The sequence below is a fragment of the Grampus griseus genome, assembly GCF_964374135.1.
Source record: "Grampus griseus genome assembly, chromosome: 15".
In the NCBI taxonomy this organism is placed as follows: domain Eukaryota; kingdom Metazoa; phylum Chordata; class Mammalia; order Artiodactyla; family Delphinidae; genus Grampus; species Grampus griseus.
In genome coordinates, this window is record NC_139009.1 from 45,754,788 (window position 1) to 45,775,705 (window position 20,918).

The 20,918-nt window shown below is 36.0% G+C and overlaps 1 protein-coding gene across 3 annotated transcripts in view; it reads right to left on the reverse strand.

Moving 5' to 3' along the window:
- CCDC88A (coiled-coil domain containing 88A) overlaps window positions 1-20,918 on the reverse strand; it is a gene marked incomplete at its 3' end in the record, with an annotated part of 125,703 nt that overhangs the window by 91,384 nt on the left and 13,401 nt on the right. For all 3 annotated transcript variants that reach the window (XM_082671953.1, XM_082671952.1, XM_082671951.1), the window contains exon 3: window positions 3,987-4,095. In XM_082671953.1, coding sequence (XP_082528079.1) covers window positions 3,987-4,095 — 109 coding nt within the window. The remainder of the gene's footprint in view (window positions 1-3,986; window positions 4,096-20,918) is intronic.

A 20,918-nucleotide genomic window follows, 5' to 3' on the forward strand; every position in this document is an offset into this window, starting at 1 on the left:
TAATTTATGTAATGCTCAGCTGCCAGCTAAGTATTATTATCTTTATTTTATAGATGAATACGTTAAAGCTCAAGGAAGTAATTTGTACCATTTATACAACTGCTACATAACAGAGAGCCAGGATTTAAATACACTATATAAAATACATTTTGATTATTATATCATTAAATTATTAAATATTTCATTATTAAATATTTCATATATGTCATATTAAAGACAAATATGCAAATATTTTAAATATCTGGACTCCAGAATTTAAGATAGATTTTTATACCACTTTGTCCCTGTGACATAAAAGTTAAGCACATCTACTGAGAGAACTATAATTCAATGTGATATAATGTTTTGGATTTGAAAGGCACATGTTTGTTTGGGCTGGATAATTCTTAATCACGGGGAAATGTCCTGTGCATTGCAAGATGCTTAGCCACATTCCTGGCTTCTATCCACTAATGCCAGTAGTACTCTTAGGTACAACAACCAAAAATGTCTCTAGTCATTGCTAAATGTCCCCCAGGTGATAAAATCACCCTCCACTAAGAACCTCTTATCTAAACCATTGAACTGATGGATTTTACAATTCCCTCATCCGCAAATATCTCTGCGACTATAACTTCATTAAATTAATATGATCAATACAAAGACAATTTCAATACCTAGCTTGGGCAGGAGGAAGACAAAGAACAAGAAAACAGTAGTTTAATAAAAAAGAATGAAACATTACTACATGCTACAACATTGATGAACCTTGAAATCATTATGCTAAATGAAAGAAGCCAGTAACAAAAGACCACATACTGTACAATTGCACTTTTATGAAATGTCTACAATAAGCAAGTCTATAGAGACAGAAAACAGATTAGCAGATGCCTAAGGTTGGGGTGGTGGTGGTGGTGATGAGTGTGTATGCAGGGTTCGGGGAAATGGGGAGTGACTGCTAACAGATACAGGGTTTCTTTTTGGGGTGATAAAAATGTTCCAAAATTGGTGGTGTAGATGGTTGTATAACTCTGTATATATACTAAAAACCACTGAATAGGACACTTTAAATGGGCTATACAGTACGTGAATTATATCTGAATAAAGTTGTTAAAAAAAAAGCAATAGTAGACAACACAGAATTAGGTTGCACTGACAAATGATTTAAGATTCTGATAAAGAAATCCCCTTGCCTTTTATGTCTTCTTTCCCAAGGAGTCTCACAAAATTTTCAAGAAAAACTTGCATCTCCCTAAAGATAGTGTGAAACCAAAGATCTAACAACATTCCAATAAGGGCAAGATTGATGAAGATTGTCAGAATGAGTCACTGCACCCCTTTATCTAGTCTTTTGTTTAATGTATCTAGAAATACTGACACAAAATAAGAATAAAAGACAAAACAGATATAACATAGAACCTAACTCACTCAAATCAAAGAGAGGAAAATGAGAGAAGGAATACAGGAAAAAAAACTTTTTAAGTTTAAAAAAAACCTAGCACAGACTTTTATTTCTGGCAATGAGGAATACTAAATATTAGAAAGAAAGGAAGGAAGGAGTTCAAAAATGCTGGATAGCTTTTTAAAAATCTTTTAAAATTTATTGACTTAGCTCAAAAGAAAATAAAAAGGTAACTGTCAAAAGATAAAACAAAATTAAAAACTGAACCCTGCAAATAAGACACAGAAGAAGCAGTTCTTCTTGGCCTTTGCTTGAGATTGAGGAGGGTTGTTTCCCTAAGAATCTGCGATAATGTGGTCCCAGTTAAAAAATACATACGTAAACACATAAATACATAATTTACCAACACACAAATGCAGAAAAAGAGATCCAGAAGTACATATATTCAGGTGCTAATAATGGTAATCTCCAGGCCCTGAAATTATGTTTGTATTTTCTCATTTTTTCTAGTTTTCTATATACAGCATACAAGTATGCTTCTACAATAATATAAAGCTGCTTAAAATAAATTAAATGAAAAGTGTTTCAGGCTTGGCTACACAAAAGGAAACAAATCCTCTCTGAAGCAATGCATCCTTGGCTCAGACCCAGAAGTATTTTCCCACAGATAAACTTCCCCCCACAAAATGAGCTCACAATTAACACACATACACACACACACACACACACACACACACACACACACACACACACTGCCACAACAGCTACCACCACGAGAAACAGCAAGCAGAAAACAAAGGGCAGATTCAGATCCCCATAGATCTGATTTCAGATTTTGTAATTATCCAACATAAAATAAAAAATAGACATTTTAAAAATTTCTGAAGAGATAAAGGAAGGAAAAAATTTTAAAAGAATGATTAATAAACAAAATGAAAAGGCCGATGAAAAAGAACCAAACAGAACTTCTACAAATGAAAGCCATGATTACTAAGAGGCAAAACTTAATCAGTGGGTTAAACAGAAGATATGAGGGGCAAATTATCAAACCGCAGAGATAGTCTTGAAAAAAAATACTCAGGATGTAGCACAAGACTGTAAACTTTAATGTAAAAGAAAGTTTAATAAGCATGGAGGATAGAGTAGGAAAGTCTAATATACACATAATAAAAATATCTGAGGAATATCAGATTAATACAAAAGAAGCAATATTAGAAGAGACAGTAGTAGCAGCCAGGAGAGAGAAAAAGACAGTTTAACCTAAGAACAAATATTTGACTGATAGCTGGCTTCTTCAAAACAAAAAGGACTCCAGGGAGAGAAGGTAAAAATCTGCAAAACACTGAGAGAAAAGTAATTGTTAACCTAAAACTACATACCCAATAAAATTACCTTTCAAGAACAAGGGTGAAATAAAGGCATTTTCAGACAGACATTGATAAACTTTACTATCAACAAACCTTCTCTAAACAAACAATCAAAAGATGACTTCGGTAAGAAAATAATACCAAAGGCAGGTCTGAGATAACAAAAGAAAACCATGAGGAGGAAAAAAAGGAAAACATGTAGCTTGATCTAAAAGAACACTGATTTGATTTATTTAACAGTACTTTCAATATTTAATTTATGGGGTTTAAAAACAGAACTAAAATACAAAATAAGAACAGCTTAAGGGCTTCCCTGGTGGCGCAGTGGTTGAGAGTCCGCCTGCTGATGCAGGGGACACAGGTTCATGCCCCGGTCCAGGAAGATCCCACATGCCACGGAGCGGCTGGGCCCGTGAGCCATGGCCACTGAGCATGCGCGTCCGGAGCCTGTGCTCCACAATGGGAGAGGCCACAACAGTGAGAGGCCCACGTACCTCAAAAAAAAAAAAAAACAAGAATCCACCTGCCAATGCAGGTGACACAGGTTCAAGCCCTGGTCTGGGAACATTCCACACGCCACAGACAACTAAGCCCAGCGCCACAACTACTGAGCCCGTGCGCCACAACTACTGAAGCCTGCACGCCCTAGAGCCCGCACGCCACAACTACTGAGCCTGCGTGCTGCAACTACTGAAGCCCACACGCCTAGAGCCCGTACTCTGCAACAACAGAAGCCACTGCAATGGAAGCCCGTACACCACAATGAAGAGATGCCCCCGCTCCTTGCAACTAGAGAAAGCCTGTGCACAGCAACAAAGACCCAACACAGCCAAAAATAAAATAAAATAAAAAATTTTAAAAAAATGCTCATGTTCAAACTCTGAAATATGCATCCAATTTAAGTTAAAAAAAGGAATAAGAAGTATATTGTTCAAAGGCAAAATTCTAGTAGGCTAACAAAGTGTTGCACTATATAAATTCTCAGGAAATTTAAAAAATTTTAAATTCATAAAATACAAAAATTATCTGTAAATTAGATAATTATGAAGTGCATGCTTGCATCTTTAACATTGCGTAAGAAATAAACTGTGTTATTACTACTCAACCTCCAGCAAACAGACCAGTATCTGATATATAACAAGCATTTAGTATATACTAGGTCATTAATACTAAACAACACAAAAATGTGAATATGCAAGGAGTTATTAAAATACTAGATTAAAAAAAGAACCACTTACCTGGTAATAAAATTTTATCTGTCTCACCAAAATGGATAGATTATGAATTCTAAGTGAGGCATCATTGTTGACTTTTTTATTTACTCTCTGACTCTCCGATTTAGGATTACTGTAAGAAATAAAAAAAGAAATACTTTAAAAGTTATATTGAAATATACCTATCAACTTATAGATGACTAAAAATAATCATATAATACATTTTTTCTTTAAACAAACTGTGTACTCATCTTCATTAACAGATGATCTAAAAGGACATATGATTACTCTGACATGTATTCTGTGCTTTTAATTGATATAAATGCATCTGATATTTCAAAGACAGTGGCAAAATGTAAGTCAGATGTTTCCCTTCATTCTCATTTTGTCTCTCCACCTTCCTGCAATGAATAACATTTTATTCCTTTTGAGTATATATATTTCCACAACCCAAATAAATCTATTTACATCAAGAATGTAAAATATAGGCTGATAACCAATAAATGTTGTATCTTCTCACTGGAAAATGGAGACTATATTTGAGTGGGCAATGTCCCTGAGAAATTAAAGAGTGGAGTGATGACACAAGAGAACACGCTTATCTTGGGTAAACTTTGTAGATTCAATAAAAGCAAAGGGGGGCTTCCCTGGTGGCACAGTGGTTGGGAGTCCGCCTGCCAATGCAGGGGACGTGGGTTTGTACCCCGGTCCGGGAGGAGCCCACATGTCGTGCAGCGGCTAGGCCCGTGAGCCATGGCTGCTGAGCCTGCGTGTCCGGAGCCTGTGCTCTGCAACGGGAGAGGCCACAACAGTGAGAGGCCGTGTACAGCAAAAACAAAAACAAAAACAAAGGGTTGAATGAGTTTGAAGTAGCAGAAACTGAACAAGAATAATAGGTAGGACACCATTAAGAATGAGAAATTCAATGACACCAAAAACAAAGGCAACAAAAGCAAAAATAAACAAGCGTGACTAACATCAAACTAAAAAGCTTCTGGACAGCGATGTATACAATCAACAAAATGAAAAGGTAAACTACTGAGTGGGAGAAAATATTTGCAAATCATATATCTAATAGGGGTTAATGTCCAAAATACACAAAGTATTCATACAACTCAATAGCAAAAAAAAAAATCTGATTTTAAAATGGGCAGAGGAACTGAATAGGCATTTTTCCAAAAAAGACATACAAATGGCCAACAGGTACATGAAAAGGTGCTCAACATCACTAATAATCAGGAAAATGCAAATCAGAACCACAAAGAGCCTCACACCTGTTGGAATGGCAATCATCAAAAAGACAAGACATAAGTGCTGGTGAGGATGTGGAGAAAATGGACCTCTTGTGCACTGCTGTTGAGAATGTACTGATGCAACCACTGTGGCGGTTCCTCAAAAACTTAAAAATAGAACTAACATATGATCTAGCAATCCCACTTTGGGTATATAAGCCAAAGGAAATAAACAGGATCTCAAAGAGGTACTGGCACTCCCACGTTCACTGCAGCATTATTTGCAATAGCCAAGATATGGAAACAACCCAAATGTCCTTCAACAGATAAACGGATAAAAAACATAGGAAATATATATATTTATATATATATATATACACACACACACACAAACATACACATGTATATATAGAGAGAGACAGAGAGAAGAATATTATTCAGACATGAGAAAGAAGGAAATCCTGCCATTTGTGAAAACATGGATGAAACTTGAGGGCATCATGCTAAGTGAAATAAGCCAGAAAGAGAAAAATACTATATATTCTTACTTATATGTAGAATCTAAAAAAAAAGTCAAACTCATAGAAACAGAGAGTAGAAAAGCAGTTGCCTGCGTCTGGGAGCGGGGGAGTTGGGTGGGAATATGGAGAGGTTGAAAAAAGGATACAAACTTTCAGCTACAAGATGAATAAGGCCTAAAGATCTAATGTAAGACATGGTAACTACTGTATTATATAATTGAAATTTATTAAGAGTGTAGAACTTAAATGTTCACACATACACACACAAAGGTAAAAATGTGAGGTGATGGAGATGTTAATTAGCTAGATGGTGGGAATCCATTCACATGTATACATACATCAAACCACCACTATATACACTTTAAGTATATTACAATTTTATTTGTCAACTATATGTCAATAAAGCTGAAGAAAATTTAAATTTTTAATTAAAATTTTTGTTTAAAGAATGGGAAATTTAAGTAAAACTGGTGGCACCAGAACAGAAGGGTAAGTTAATGCCAGAACATAAGTAAGGATGATCTAGCTCCTCATTAGGACAAGGAGAGCAAACTAGAAAAAGACATTGCCAGGTGAAATGGCAGACAGTAAATCAGGATTCCCTATGCAGGGGCTGAGTGCATAGTATTATAAAGCAGAAACCTAAGAAGTTGCTGGGACAGAGTACTATCCTACGACTTTAACTGCAGGCACGTCCACGCAAGAATGCAGAGAAGTAAAGAAATTGACACCTATCCAATAGAGAATAGGAACTGAACAGAAACCTCTCATTCCTTAATCCCTTCCTTTTTCTACACTGTCTATTGCACTCCTAATGCCTTCACTTCCTTCCCTAGACAGCACTTTATGGTGCTTTATTTCAGCAATTCTTCTGTTTTTGTGGGCTATATTTATCAATATTTACTGTATTAGAAAATAAAACAGAAAATTTCACAATTATTTGTTTACTTATTAACTTATTAAAAAAATAATAAACCTATTACATGCTTACAAATACCAAACCAAAAAAAATTTTAGTGAGAAGACTGGCATTGTTTCACTATTTTTACAAATCTCTTTAATATCTGGTTTAACTTAAGAGGCTGATGTTCATCTTTGCTTCTGCATTCAATCTACTGTTTGTGTTATTTTGGTTCATGTATATGAAGAAAAAATCAGCTTCACATGGATATTTAGTTGGAAGTAGGAAACTCCTATGGACCCTCTAAAAGGATCCTCAAACCATACTCTGAGAACTATTGCTTTTACTTCAACTATTCTCTTGCCAGCCCTCCCAACAATGATCCTTCTGTCCTTTGATCACATTCATACTGTCAATCCCTGACACTGGATCAGCTCAACCATCTACACTGAGATTGCTCATAGTACTAAGTGAGAAAATAATACAACTAAACTCAGCTAAAACATCAAATAGGAAGGAATAGTTAGTACCAGATTTGCCCTTTTTCCATCAAGAATTAGAAAACTGGACAAAACATACAAAATAACTATTTTCAGACTTCGAACAGCAAGACTGTAATCCCTGGCGAAGCAGTAAGGTACTTTCCAGAATGAGGTATAAGGAGGGGTAGCCCACGTCTCGCTGAACTTGAAGAGACAAAGTTTGGAGTTCAAGGGAATTAAAGAACACCAGACACAAGGGAGCTATACAAACAAAAAGCTCCCAAAATATGCCCTTAAGATTTTGGCTAAATACTAAGTTATACATATGTACCCTGAAACTCCAGGAGGCTGAGCAGAGTACAAGCACAGACAAGCTGGAAGCTAAACAACACCCAAAGCTCACAAAGTGCAGAGGAATTTAAGCTCCGACCAGCCAGAGTAAACACCTAGAGCATTAGTAGAGACCTCAGAAGAGTCATGTCTTGGAACTAAACTAGCAGTTAAGTAAAAGCTATTCCAGAAGCTCCCTAACAAAGCTGTTAAAACAAGCACTGAAAGGATCAAGCTGGGAATTCCCTGGCTGTCCAGTGGTTGGGACTCTGTGCTTCCGCTGCAGGGGACATGAGTTCAATCCCTGGTCAGGGAACTAAGATCCCGTGTGCCATGCAGCACGGCAAAAAAACAAAACAAAAAGGGATTAAGCTGATTGCAAGTAACTTGACAACCTGCCAAAACAAAATTCAACACTGCTTAAAGAACAAGATCCAGACACCACAATGTAATAATCACAATGTCCAATATAAAATAAAAAATTACTAGACATGCAAAGAAGCAAAAAAAAAAAAAGTGATTTGTAACCAGGAAAGAAAATGGAAACAATTAATAGAAACAGATCCAGAAATGAAAGAGACCATGGAAAGAGTAGGCAAGAATGTCAAAGCAGCTGTTATGAATATACGAAAGGACTTAAAAAAACAAACATTATGTGGAGAAAAATGTAAACTACTTTTTAAAAACCCAAATGGAACTTCTAAAGCTAAAATATACAGTATCTGAAATGAAAAATTCATTGCATATGCTTAACAGAAGATAGGAAACTATAACAAAAGATTAGTGAACTTGAATACACAGGAAAAAAAAAATTCCAGGGCTTCCCTGGTGGCGCAGTGGTTGAGAGTCCGCCTGCCGATGCAGGCGACACAGGTTCGTGCCCTGGTCCAGGAAGATCCCACATGCCGCGGAGCGGCTGGGCCCGTGAGCCATGGCCGCTGAGCCTGCGCGTCCGGAGCCTGTGCTCCGCAACGGGAGAGGCCACAGCAGTAAGAGGGCCGCGTACCACCAAAAAAAAAAAAAAAAAAAAAAAAAAATCCAAAGCACACAGAGGAAAACAAAACCAAACAAACCTGAAAGACACTAAATGACCTATGGGGCAGTATCAGACTTACAGAAAAGTTGCACGGACAAGTACAGCCTTTTTCCTAAACCACTTGAGAATTGCTGACCTGATACCAAACAGTCCACAAATATTTTGGTATTTATCTTGTACAAACACATATAACTATCAAAATTGGGAGATTAACAATTATACAGTTATTATAATCCAATCTTTAGAATCTATTCAAGTTAGTTGTTCCAAATAGGAATGGATTTATAGGAAAAGGATCTAGCTCAGTACCACACTTTGCATTCAGTAATCTGAATTGCAATCTTTAGTCTCTTTCAGCTGGAACAGTTTCTATCTTTCCTTGAAATTCATGACCTAGACACTTTAAAAGGTTACAGGCCAGTACTTTCATAGAATGTCCTTCAATTGGGTTTGTCTGATTAAATCATATATTACTCATAATTAAGTTCAGGTTATGTATCTGTGACAGGAAAAATATAGAAGAGATGCTCTGATCTTCTCCAATGCATCCTTAGAGGTGGTACATGATTTCAATTTAGCCCATTACTGATGATATTCACTTTTATCATTTGACTAAACTGGTATCTGCCACTTTTCTCCATTATAGTTACTATTTTCCTCTTGTAATTATTATTTTGTGAAGACATACTTTGAAACTATGTCAATAATCTGATATTCACCTATCTTCAATTTACTTATGTGTGTGTTTGTTTACATCAGTATACACTCATCGTTCTCCATAATTATCAGTCGATCAAAATCTATTACTATAATTACATTTATAACTACCATAGATTGCCTTTTCATTTTGTTGACTGTTTCCTTTATTGCACATAGGTTTTTTAGCTTAATGCAATCCTATTTGTCTATTTTTGCTTTTGGTGCTGTGCTTTTGGGATCATATCCATTGAGTCCTTTTTCAAAACCACTTTATAATTTTCTCTAGGAAGGCCTTTTATTAGCTATAGTCTTAAATACCTTCTAGTTTTTGCTGTTAGTGTGAATGTAATATTTTTAAAATATATTTGCTAGTAGGTTACTACTGATATGTAAATGCAATCAATTTTTGTGTATTGCTCTTATCTTTAGAAACCCTGCTAAACTCTAACAGGTTGTTTGTTGGTACTCTTGCAGGTTCTCTTGAATAAAATTTGTAGTTTTTCCATATTGATAATCAATTATCCCAACATCAATTACTGAAGAGCTTATTGTTTCCCACTGATCTCTATGATCACACTAGATTCCCATGTAAGTGTGGATACACTTTTGGAGTCTATTCTGTTCCTTTAACCCATTTGTCTATTCCTATGTCATTAAAACCTTCTAAATATTACTATACCTTTATTAGCATCTTGAATCTATTAGAGCAATTCCCGCTCTTTTGTTTTTGCTTTCTAAACTGTCCTGCTTAAAATAAATAAATAACAAGTAAATTGTCCTGCTTAGTCATACATGCTGCTCTTTTCTATGAATGTTAGGATATTTATAAGATTCTATGAAAAAGCTTGTTGAGATTTATTAGGATTTTATTTAAAATATTAATTTGATAAAGACTGACATTTGCATTAGTAAAATTTTAAAATTTCCCCCCAAATGTCTTTACATTTAAGTAGGATTTTTTTTCCTCCTTGGGTTTTTGTTTGTGAAATAGATTTTTTTTCTATCACATTGGCTACCTGGTCATTGCTAGTGTATAATAGGAAAACTGTAGTTTTTGTATATTGCACTTCTGATTGACCACCTTTCAAAATTTAGTTTATTCAGTTCATTTTCTTGGATTTTCTCAGTAAAAAAAATACTGTCAGCAAATGACAGTTTTATCTCCTCCTTTCCAATCGTACATCTCATTTCTGTTTCTTTACTTACTGTATTAACAAATAATAATGGAGATAAGAGCTATCCTTTATCTTGTTCACAAATTTCATGCTTTTAATGTTTTCCCATGAATGCATAATGTTCACTGTAATTTTCTGATGAATACCTTTCTTCAAATTAAGTTCCCTCCTATTCCTATCCAATATCTTAACTGGTGCTGAATTTTTCCTACATCTACTCCCATATGATTCTTCTCATTTAATATGTTAATGTAGTGAATTACATTGTTGCCTTTTTAACACTGAATCATCCTTACAATCCTAGACTATTTACTCCATCAGCCCCACCCCACAGTATAACAACTAATCCCCGTTTTTGGTACATCATTCTATCATGGGTCTTCCAATAATTGCCTTTATGCCTCTCACTTTCTCACTAGAATGTAAGCTCCCTGACAGCAGGGACCTTATCTTATTCTCTAAGAATTAGCATATATCCTAACCAAATGTTTGAATAAATAAAAAGAATAAATGATCTGAGACCAAGCACAGTGTTTTAAAAATTGTTGCTTACTATTAAGAGTTATGGGGGCTTCCGTGGTGGCGCTGTGGTTGAGAATCTGTCTGCTAATGCAGGGGACACGGGTTCGAGCCCTGGTCTGGGAGGATCCCACATGCTGCGGAGCAACTGGGCCCGTGAGCCACAACTACTGAGCCTGCGCGTCTGGAGCCTGTGCTCCATAACAAGAGAGGCCGCGATAGTGAGAGGCCCGCACACCACGATGAAGAGTGGCCCCCACTTGCCACAACTAGAGAAAGCCCTCGCACAGAAACGAAGACCCAACACAGCAAAAATAAATAAATGAACTAATAAACTCCTACCCCCAACATCTAAAAAAAAAAAAGAAAAAGAGTTATGAAATGACATTCTCCAAGCTAAAAACTCATTTGGCAGTCTGGACTAGACACTCCCTACTAAGTTTGTGTCCCAAAGATCAGTTGAGTAACAAGAGTCCTAAACCACAATTTGAGATGTACAGAACAAGCAAGAATAATAGTAAAGTGAGTTAAATCCAACTTGTGACTGATTTATACTTAAAGCAAATAATGAGTAATGAATTGCCCAAAGCAAATGGCAGTATAAGTGGAAAAGTGGGTCTCTTAGGTAAAGGTATCACCCAGAACTAGTAACTTACAAAAACAAGGACACTACACTGCAGCAGTCAGATCACGTGTCATGGCAGAGAAAAGACAACAGCGTGGTCAGGAGGTCATGGTTAAAAATTCAGAGAGCTGAAGGGAAAATCCTGTTTTATGTAATCAACCTGGTACATGTTCTGTCAGTAAGTTAAATCCTCATTGAGTACATACTGTGGCTATATTACTTAATGTACAAGAGCTTAGTTTAGTCACTCTATCATTGTGGAGAAAAGTATGTTTGTAACTGGGAAAAGAGAGTAGGAATAACCCTAGTAAAAATGTTACGTATACTATGGTTATGTAAATTTCATTTGGAATCACAGACATTCAGTAAATATCTTTTCTCTCTAGTCTTCTTCCATCTTTTTATTTCTATTTTCCTTACTCTATATTTGAATTCCTTTAAATTACCTCTCACCCATGACTATCTCCTAAATGATAACATTTAGATCTAAAAAATACTTTAGAGATTATCTAGTTTCACTGTAAATCAGAAAATTGAAGTCCAAAGTAGTAATTTGCCTAGGCTCTTACAACTTTTTCCCTTTACTCTCTCTCTTTCAACCTTTTCTCTTATCATTCAGGACAACAAAGAAAAGACAGAAGGAAAAAGGTTTCGGTAATGATATCTATAAAATGCACATATACAATAAATCATTGTTTTTATTATATTGTTTGAGCATATTCCTAATTGTTTTCATAGTGATTAATCAAACTAAAGAATATTCATTTCCTTCCCCCCTCCAGTTCATTACAGTAATATTTTATTAAGAAACCTAGGTATTGGGCTTCCCTAGTGGCACAGTGGTTGGGAGTCGCGAGCCGATGCAGGGGACACGGGTTCGTGCCCCGGTCCGGGAAGATCTCACATGCTGCGGAGCGGCTAGTCCCGTGAGCCATGGCTGCTGAGCCGGCGCGTCCAGAGTCTGTGCTCCGCAACGGGACAGGCCACAACAGTGAGAGGCCCGCGTACCGCAAAAAAAACCAAAAAAAAACCCTAGGTATTTAATCCTGATGACAAAGATTTTAGTTTTGATATTACTACTGAAGAGGTATGTAAACTAAAAAAACTGTACAAGTTTACAGTGCAAGCCCATTGTTACATGACAATATATAATTTGGATTATACTTTGGAATGGATATGTAACATCCCAATAAACACATGTGATTTCATTCCCACTTTAATAAATTTTATAATGGAAATATTATCTTTGCCCTGATAGAATTGTTACCAAGCTTCTCTGTGCTCTTAAAGTGATTTTTTAAATTAAGTCCTAAAGTTTCTTTTAAAATTTTATGTCCAACATTCCTCAAATGACATTTCAAAATTTATTCAGTTGCCAGAAAGGCCTATAGTCTCCTTTGCATAAAGCTCTTCTAAGAATTAGCAAGTTTTAAGAATTTAGAATTTTGGTTTGTTCAAAATCTTCTACGAATGTTTTTTTACCAAAAAAAAATCTGTAAGTTTTATGTTAAGTTTCTTCAGCCTCTGAGAAAGTTTGTTTATAACAATTAAAACAACTCTGAATATAAAAAGAGGGAACAGTTCAGCTTTTATATACTAAGGATATCAGATGAAATTACTTTAGAAATCTGGGAAAAAAGTAACTGCTAAGCACTCTAGGTATGGACCTAGAGAGCAACAAACTTTCGATTACTAGGCTTGGGTTTCCCATTTGATTCACGCTTAACTTGGGTTAGGGTCATACTGACATATGTTAGGATCATGAAAACAGGCCCTTTGACCCCAAGAACATGATCTCTTTATGTGAGAAGGACCTCCCTCAGGTGAAACTGCCTGAAAAGTCTTAATCTCAACTCCCATGAAAAACGGTTGAACATTTAAGGATGGATTTACTGAAAATTATGCAAATCAAGAAAATTAGTAACTTTATGGGACTTCCCTGGTGGCACAGTGGTTAAGAATCCGCCTGTCAATGCAGGGGTCATGGGTTCGATCCCTGGTCTGGGAAGATCCCACATGTCGCAGAACAACTAAGCCCGTGCGCCACAACTACAGAGCCTGCGCTCTAGAGCCCACGAGCCACAACTACTGAGCCCTCGTGCCACAACTACTAAAGCCCGAATGCCTAGAGCCCATGCTCTGCAACAAGAGAAGCCACTGCAATGAGAAGCCTGCGCACGGCAACGAAGAGTAGCCCCCACTCATCACAACTAGAGAAAGCCTGCATGCAGCAACAAAGACCCAAAGCAGCCAAAAAAATCCAAGATAAAGAAAATTAGTAACTTTAGGAAAGTACTATTTTTTTAAAAAAGAAAAATGTAATAATGATACACTACCTGCCTCTGAAGGAAACATTATATGTGAATACTGATTACTGATTTAACTAAACTTATAATAAAGAAACAAATTAGAAGGACAGGGTAAGAAAATAAAGAGATGGGACATAAAAAAGGCTAAAATCTCACCTACCATTATCAGGAAGTCAGTAGATAATGCCTAAAAGGGATAAACCAAGAAATACAAGGGTAAAAAAATAAAATAAAAACTAGGGTAGGCATTTTTTCACTATATTTGGGGCTAAGTGACAGAAGAAACTGCTAAAAAAAAAAGTTAAAAGTTTTTACTCTGGGGAACAGAACTGAGATGTAATAAGTTAGGGCAGGGATTGCTGTTTTTCATTATGAACGTTTTGGTATTAACTAATTCTTTTAACCATGTAAAACATTTTTTTAAAGAGGGAAAAGACACCCACAAAAAATTCTGTTCCATGAAACCTGTCTATTTCATTTACTTCTAGGGAAAAATATGAGGCTATATATGCGAGATTCAGTGCTAGAGACTGAGGGTCGTAAGATGTGTGAGACTATGCCTAAGAAAATAAAACAATATAAAACATTTCTTCTGTAAAAAGTACGCATTTTATGTAAATACAGAAAGCACTCCATTCCTGCATGTATTTTAAGGTTTATTTCTTTACACAGTAAAAGTTACAGTACAGAAATTTAAACACACTTGGTATGAGTCCAGAGTTCTCTAAAAAGAAATTGTAGTCTACTCAGTATTCTAAATATCCTGTCTTTTCTTCATGTTTAATATTTAAAATGCTAAACAAAGATTAATTCAGAATAGACAATCATAATTAATGAAGTTTTGTTTAAGCTCTTTTTGAAAGCATACTTTTTTTTTAAAAAAAGACTTTATCTTTGGAAAGAACTTTTTTTAAAATAAAAGATGAGCTATTGAATGATACACATGTGATAGGTGAGCAAGTACCTTTCTAATTATATACAACTATTTCTAAGCCAACATAATCTCAAATTGACCATCTCCTCTTATAAGATGAAAACTGAAAAATGCTTTAGAGGCAAATAGCCTAGCAATATAGCTCAAATCTGTCCAACCAGAAGTTAAATGCAACATGGCAGTAAAAGACAGCCTCAAGCAATTTCACATTTATAAATGACCTACTTATGACAAGATACATTAATTTCAATAAACAGGCTATAGTATTATCTACCACTGTATACAGTAATTTTAAATTAGAGTAAAAGAGGAAGGAAAAGACAGTAATTCTGCAACACTAATATTCTGAAATTTGGTCCTTATATAACCAAGGATTATGTCTTTACTTATTTATTGACTAATATCTATGAGAAACAGAAATCTGATAGTTTTAATGGCTTTATGCTCTTCTACCCAGACTTCAAACCTCTTATGTATCCTCTTGAACCATCTGTTTAGTGTTGGTGCTTAACAACTACATGTGCTCATGTTTTTGATAATGCCATTCTAATTTAAAGCTAGTTGTATACAGGGCTTTTAAAACATTTTTTGAGATATTTTATATTATGAAACATATAACTGCATAGTATTTACATGTCACCTCAAAACATTTTGAAATAAGTAAGTTATTTGCATATCTGACTTCAAATGTACATATACCAATATGATAGCTTTATGAAAAATTATTAACTGGGTAAGTATCATCACATTTAGGGTTATCCAAGTAGTAACATATCAGGGGAATAAGTGGTTTTAAAAAAAGTATCCCTTCACCTTAGTAGTATCTCCCCCTTCTCACAAGCTCAATCATTGTGCATGATGGCCAACAGGCCAACAATAAAACCTAATATTAATATATAATCTTTTAAATATCCACAAAATATTTTCACATATGTTAACTAATTTGATCTTCACAATGACTGAATAGTCATTCTTGGAGAGGTATGTGCTACATAATTACCACATAGACATTATGGACACAGCCCAACCCCCTTCTGTACATTCTCATAATTTAAGATTCGAAAGTTGAAGAATTATCTGACATTTTCTAGTTAGCCCAAGATTGAGCTAGCAGTACAGCATGATATTCACTGATTTAACAGTGAATAAACAGAACTAATGATTTGATTTAAAAATTGCAAATGGGGGCTTCCCTGGTGGCGCAGTGGTTGAGAGTCCGCCTGCCGTTGCAGGGGACACGGGTTCGTGCCCCGGTCCGGGAAGATCCCACATGCTGCGGAGCGGCTGGGCCCATGAGCCATGGCCGCTGAGCCTGCACGTCCGGAGCCTGTGCTCTGCAACGGGAGAGGCCACAACACTGAGAGGCCCGCGTACCGCAAAAAAAAAAAAAAAAAATGCAAATGGACACAAATAGAATAAAAATCCAATACACTTAACTCTGGTTTTATCTGAATTGGATAAAATGACTAAAGATCTACCCTTTACTTCTTAGAATGAGCCAACATGAGCCCTTCAAAAATTAGTCTAGCAGTTTTCTAACTTTTCGGTCTGAAGACCTCTTTCACTCGTTTTTTAAAAAGATTTTTTTGATGTGGACCATTTTTAAAGTCTTTATTGAATTTGTTACAATATTGCTTCTGTTTTATGTTTTGTTTTTATTTGGCCACGAGCATATGGGATCTTTACCCCCTGACCAGGGATCAAACCCGCACCCCCTGCATTGGAAGGAAGGCAAAGTCTTAACCACTGGACCGCCAGGGAAGTCCCCTGAAGACCTCTTTTCACTCTTAGAAATTATTGATAACTTTAAGGAGCTTTTATTTATGTGAGTTACATCTATCTATATTTACTATATTAGAAATTAAAATTAAGCAGTAAAAAATAATTTATTAGTCCATATAAAAATAACAAACTCATATGTTAACATAAAGAGCATTTTTATGGTAAGTAGCTATCTTTTTCAAAAACAGTAAAAATTTTAGAGGGGAGTGACATTCTTTCATAACTTAGTAAATCTCAAATCTCTTTAATGTTTGGCTTAATAAAAGACATCTGAATTCTTAAATCTGTTTCTACATTCAATGTGTTGTGATACATTATTTTGTCTAAGTATATGAAAAAAGTTGACTTTACATAAACATGCAATCAGAAAAAGGAAGATTATTTTAATAGCTTTTTCAGATAATTATTGATATTCTTCTTTGATACTACCAAAATTCAGTGAAGTGGTATTTTTTTAAAGGTTGGACGAAATCTGGAATCCGAAGCCCTCATCAATGAACTTTTCTTACTGTTATACATTAAAGTCCATTGGTTTAGCTGGCATGTTGAATGGATCTTTTACATACGCATGATTTCTTATCAAGCATTGGTCATTTTAAAAATTGGTTCATTGAGTTATACAATCTTCCAAATGCTGCACATTTTATTATTCAATATTTTAAAATTACATTGATTTTTATCACCTCCAGTCTCATTAGAAAAGTCTTTAAATATTGAGAAGCTACCAAGCTCATGGTTTCTATAATTCAATTTTATCACTGACAAACATAGTATCAGTTATTTTCCTTGAAGTGATAGGCTCACTTTATTCATTTTTGAAAAGGTGCCGAATACTCAAGCCTGAATAACTATGGTTTGTCTGTTAGTCATTCTTTCAAGTAAAAACAGTGTTCCAGGGCTTCGCTGGTGGCGCAGTGGTTAAGAATCCGCCTGCCAGTGCAGGGGACACGGGTTTAGGGCACACGGGTTTGAGCCCTGGTCCAGGAAGATCCCACATGCTGCAGAGCAGCTAAGCCCGTGCGCCACAACTACTGAGCCTGTGCTCTAGACGTGCTCCGCAACAAGAGAAGACACCGCAATGAGAAGCCCGCACACTGCAATGAAGAGTAGCACCTGCTTGCCACAACTAGAGAAAGCCCACGCACAGCAACTACTGAAGCCCACGCGCCTAGAGCCCATGCTCCACAACAAGAGAAGCCACTGCAGTGAGAAGCCCTCACACCGCAATGAAGAGTAGCTCCCGCTTGCCACAACTAGAGAAAGCCCACGCACAGCAACAAAGACCCAACACAGCAAAATAAATAAAAATAAAATAAATTAATTTAAAAAAAAAAAACAGTGCTCCACAAAACAGAGACTTGTTCGGCCTTGCAACTCAAAAAATCATGAGTACTTTTTCTTGAGATAATCATTATATTCCATTAGGCAACAGAAGTGTTTTATGCATACTTCCCATTTTTTCCTACAGAATGTAAAAAAGACACGTATGGGGGGGCTTCCCTGGCGGTCCAGTGGTTAAGACTCTGCACTACCAATGCAGGGGGTGCGGGTTTGATCCCTGGTTGGGAAACTAGAATCCTGCATGCCACGTGGAGCCGCCTTAAAAAAAAAAAAAAAAAAAAGACACGTACAGTACTCAAGGGTCAAGATTCAATAACTTTTACTGCTTCATCAAGGGCACTTTAAAGTGAAGCTGGATTTCTTTTTAACCACAACTGTGAAGAATACAATGACTACCAGCACAACTTCGTACTACTCCTTGATTCATGCTAAGATGTCAGCAGTTTTACCCACCTTTGCTTTCATACCATCATTGCTTTTGCAACACAGGCAAGAAAGGCAAATGACATCTTAATATTATTATAAAAATAATTTTGACTTGACAGAGAACCAGATAGACCCCCAGGTGTCTGCTGATCCCACTTTGAGAACCACTGTATTAGGCAAATCAACTCCTGTTCTTGATTACAGAAACCAGAGGACTTAGTATTATGCTTATCAGTGCCTTCATAAAATAACAGAATCTTCATTTATTCAGTGGTCAACTACATGGCCAGTCACTGAAACAAAAATTGTTTATATAGCACCAACGAGCATCACTGATTGGTGACGGAACCTTCACCCACTGTCCTTAAGCCTTAAGAAAGGGTCACAGAGGCCTTCCCTGGTGGCGCAGTGGTTGAGAGTCCGCCTGCCAATGCAGGGGACACGGGTTCGTGCCCCGGTCCGGGAAGATCCCACATGCCGTGGAGGGGCTGAACCTGTGAGCCATGGCCGCTGGGCCTGCGCGTCCAGAGCCTGTGCTCCGCAATGGGAGAGGCCACAACAGTGAGAGGCCCGCTTACCGCAAAAAAAAAAAAAAAAAAAGAAAGGGTCACAGAAGTTTGTTTAAATCAGTATCCTAGGGCAGTATATGCTCCAGATCCAGTCAGTCCTAGAGACTCAAGAAATCTCAAACTCAGCTGATATGTAGTTAGGTATTTTCCTTGATCAGTGACAGACTTATTAACCAGTATGGCTTTCATTCCCACACTATTGATTCACTAAAGATACTTAACCTTAACCCTCCTAGGGTAATTTAAATAGTTCACTTGATTAATTATCAGTGACAGGTATCATTGTCATTTTTGAGAAGCAATAAAGCCCTCTAAAATGAGGAAAAAGTTTAAAAAGTATTTTCCAACATACAATCTCTTCTAATTAATGAACTAAAATACATAATCATAGAATCTTACCTGAAGTAAAAAGTTTTAAAATTTGATAAGAAAATACTTTTTCATCATCAGTTCTTCTAATATTAAAAAAAATAACCCCCATTACTCTAAGGGTAACTCTAAGAATATGAATTCTATAAAGAGCAGAATTCTATTCAACAATATTGGTTTAATATGCCCTTTTCAGGACACCATAAAAGTGATCCAAAAGGATCACAAGCTAACTTCATTATAAGCCCACCAATTAAAAGCAAAATAATAGATGCCTATTTAAAAGGCACTGGTAATGACAGACAGAAATGAAAGAAAAAATACAGTAAAAAGAAGTAAAACAGAAGAGAAAAAATAGCCACATGTAAAACAAGTGTAGTATTGAAAAAGATGTGATCAACTGAAAACCAGGTTAGAAGAAACACACACAAATAGGGAGGTAAGGAATGATTAATAGGCAAGATGGTCTACAAATGGCCCAGGAGGAATAAACTGTTTTGAGGACATCCAATATAATAAAATGGGTCACTAGTTTTTAATAGAGGAACAGATGACCTAAGATTTTAGAGTAGGTTAAAAGTGACTGGGAACAGCAAAGTTCATGAATAATGGGATGTTCAAAAGAAAAATGTGCAATACTCAATAAATAATGAGCTTAGTTCTCTATAAATTTAAGAATTTAATTTTTTAAATAGAATTAAAAACAAACAAACAAAAAAAACTCTGGAGAACTACGCAAAGAAGACCAGAGTAAATAACTCTGCAACAGCCTACGTCTCCAGAATAACGTGCAAAACAGAGTAATTATATGAATATTCTCAGATAACAGAAAAATTTGAAGACAGCACTACCTAAACTCTGAAACACTGTTTTAACCTCTATTAGCACAGACAAAACTTTAAATCCTCACAATTAACAGAAGTATGCCATAATGAGCGCTAAATTCTGAACAGTTAAAATGCAATATGGGAGCTCCCTGGCAGTCCAGTGGTTAGGACTCAGCGCTTTCACTGCCAAGGTCCTAGGTTCAATCCCTGGGGGAGGAACTAAGATCCTGCAAGCTGTGCAGCACGGCCAAAAAGAAAAAGCAACTTAATTTTCAGAGAATTGTTAAATCTCCTACATAAGCTATATCCCATAAATGTAGACTTTAAAGCATTTCAAAAGCCCAAAAGAATTGTAATAACACATCCTAAAACTATTTTACTAAATAAATTCATAGATGAAATATGCATTAACTAATAGTAATGAGAATTTAAACAAGAGCACAAACACACAGCAATTGAAATGTTTCTCATACAAAATTAGGCATCACTGTCAAAACACATGACTATCTTATACATTTAAATGTTTTAGTTGCAAGTTATGGAAAAAAAAAGAAATTAAATATCCTTATTTCTTCATGCAAAATAGTATCCAAACTTCACATCACTTTTCCTATAAGTATATAATTTTAAGTATAGTCTGTCTACTCAGCTTTAACCTTGGCATCATCTTTCATTCTTCCTTTTCACATACTATACCTAGAATTCCATCAATTCTTTTGCAGTAGTTCTTGAATTTGCTCCTCCAATCATACAGCTCACCCTGATCTAAGATCTCAACACCAAAAGCATAAATGACATCCCTTACTAACCATCTATCTTCCTTACCACCTGTTCATCAAGCACTGATAGAATGATTCCATTGATTCACTGGTATAATTC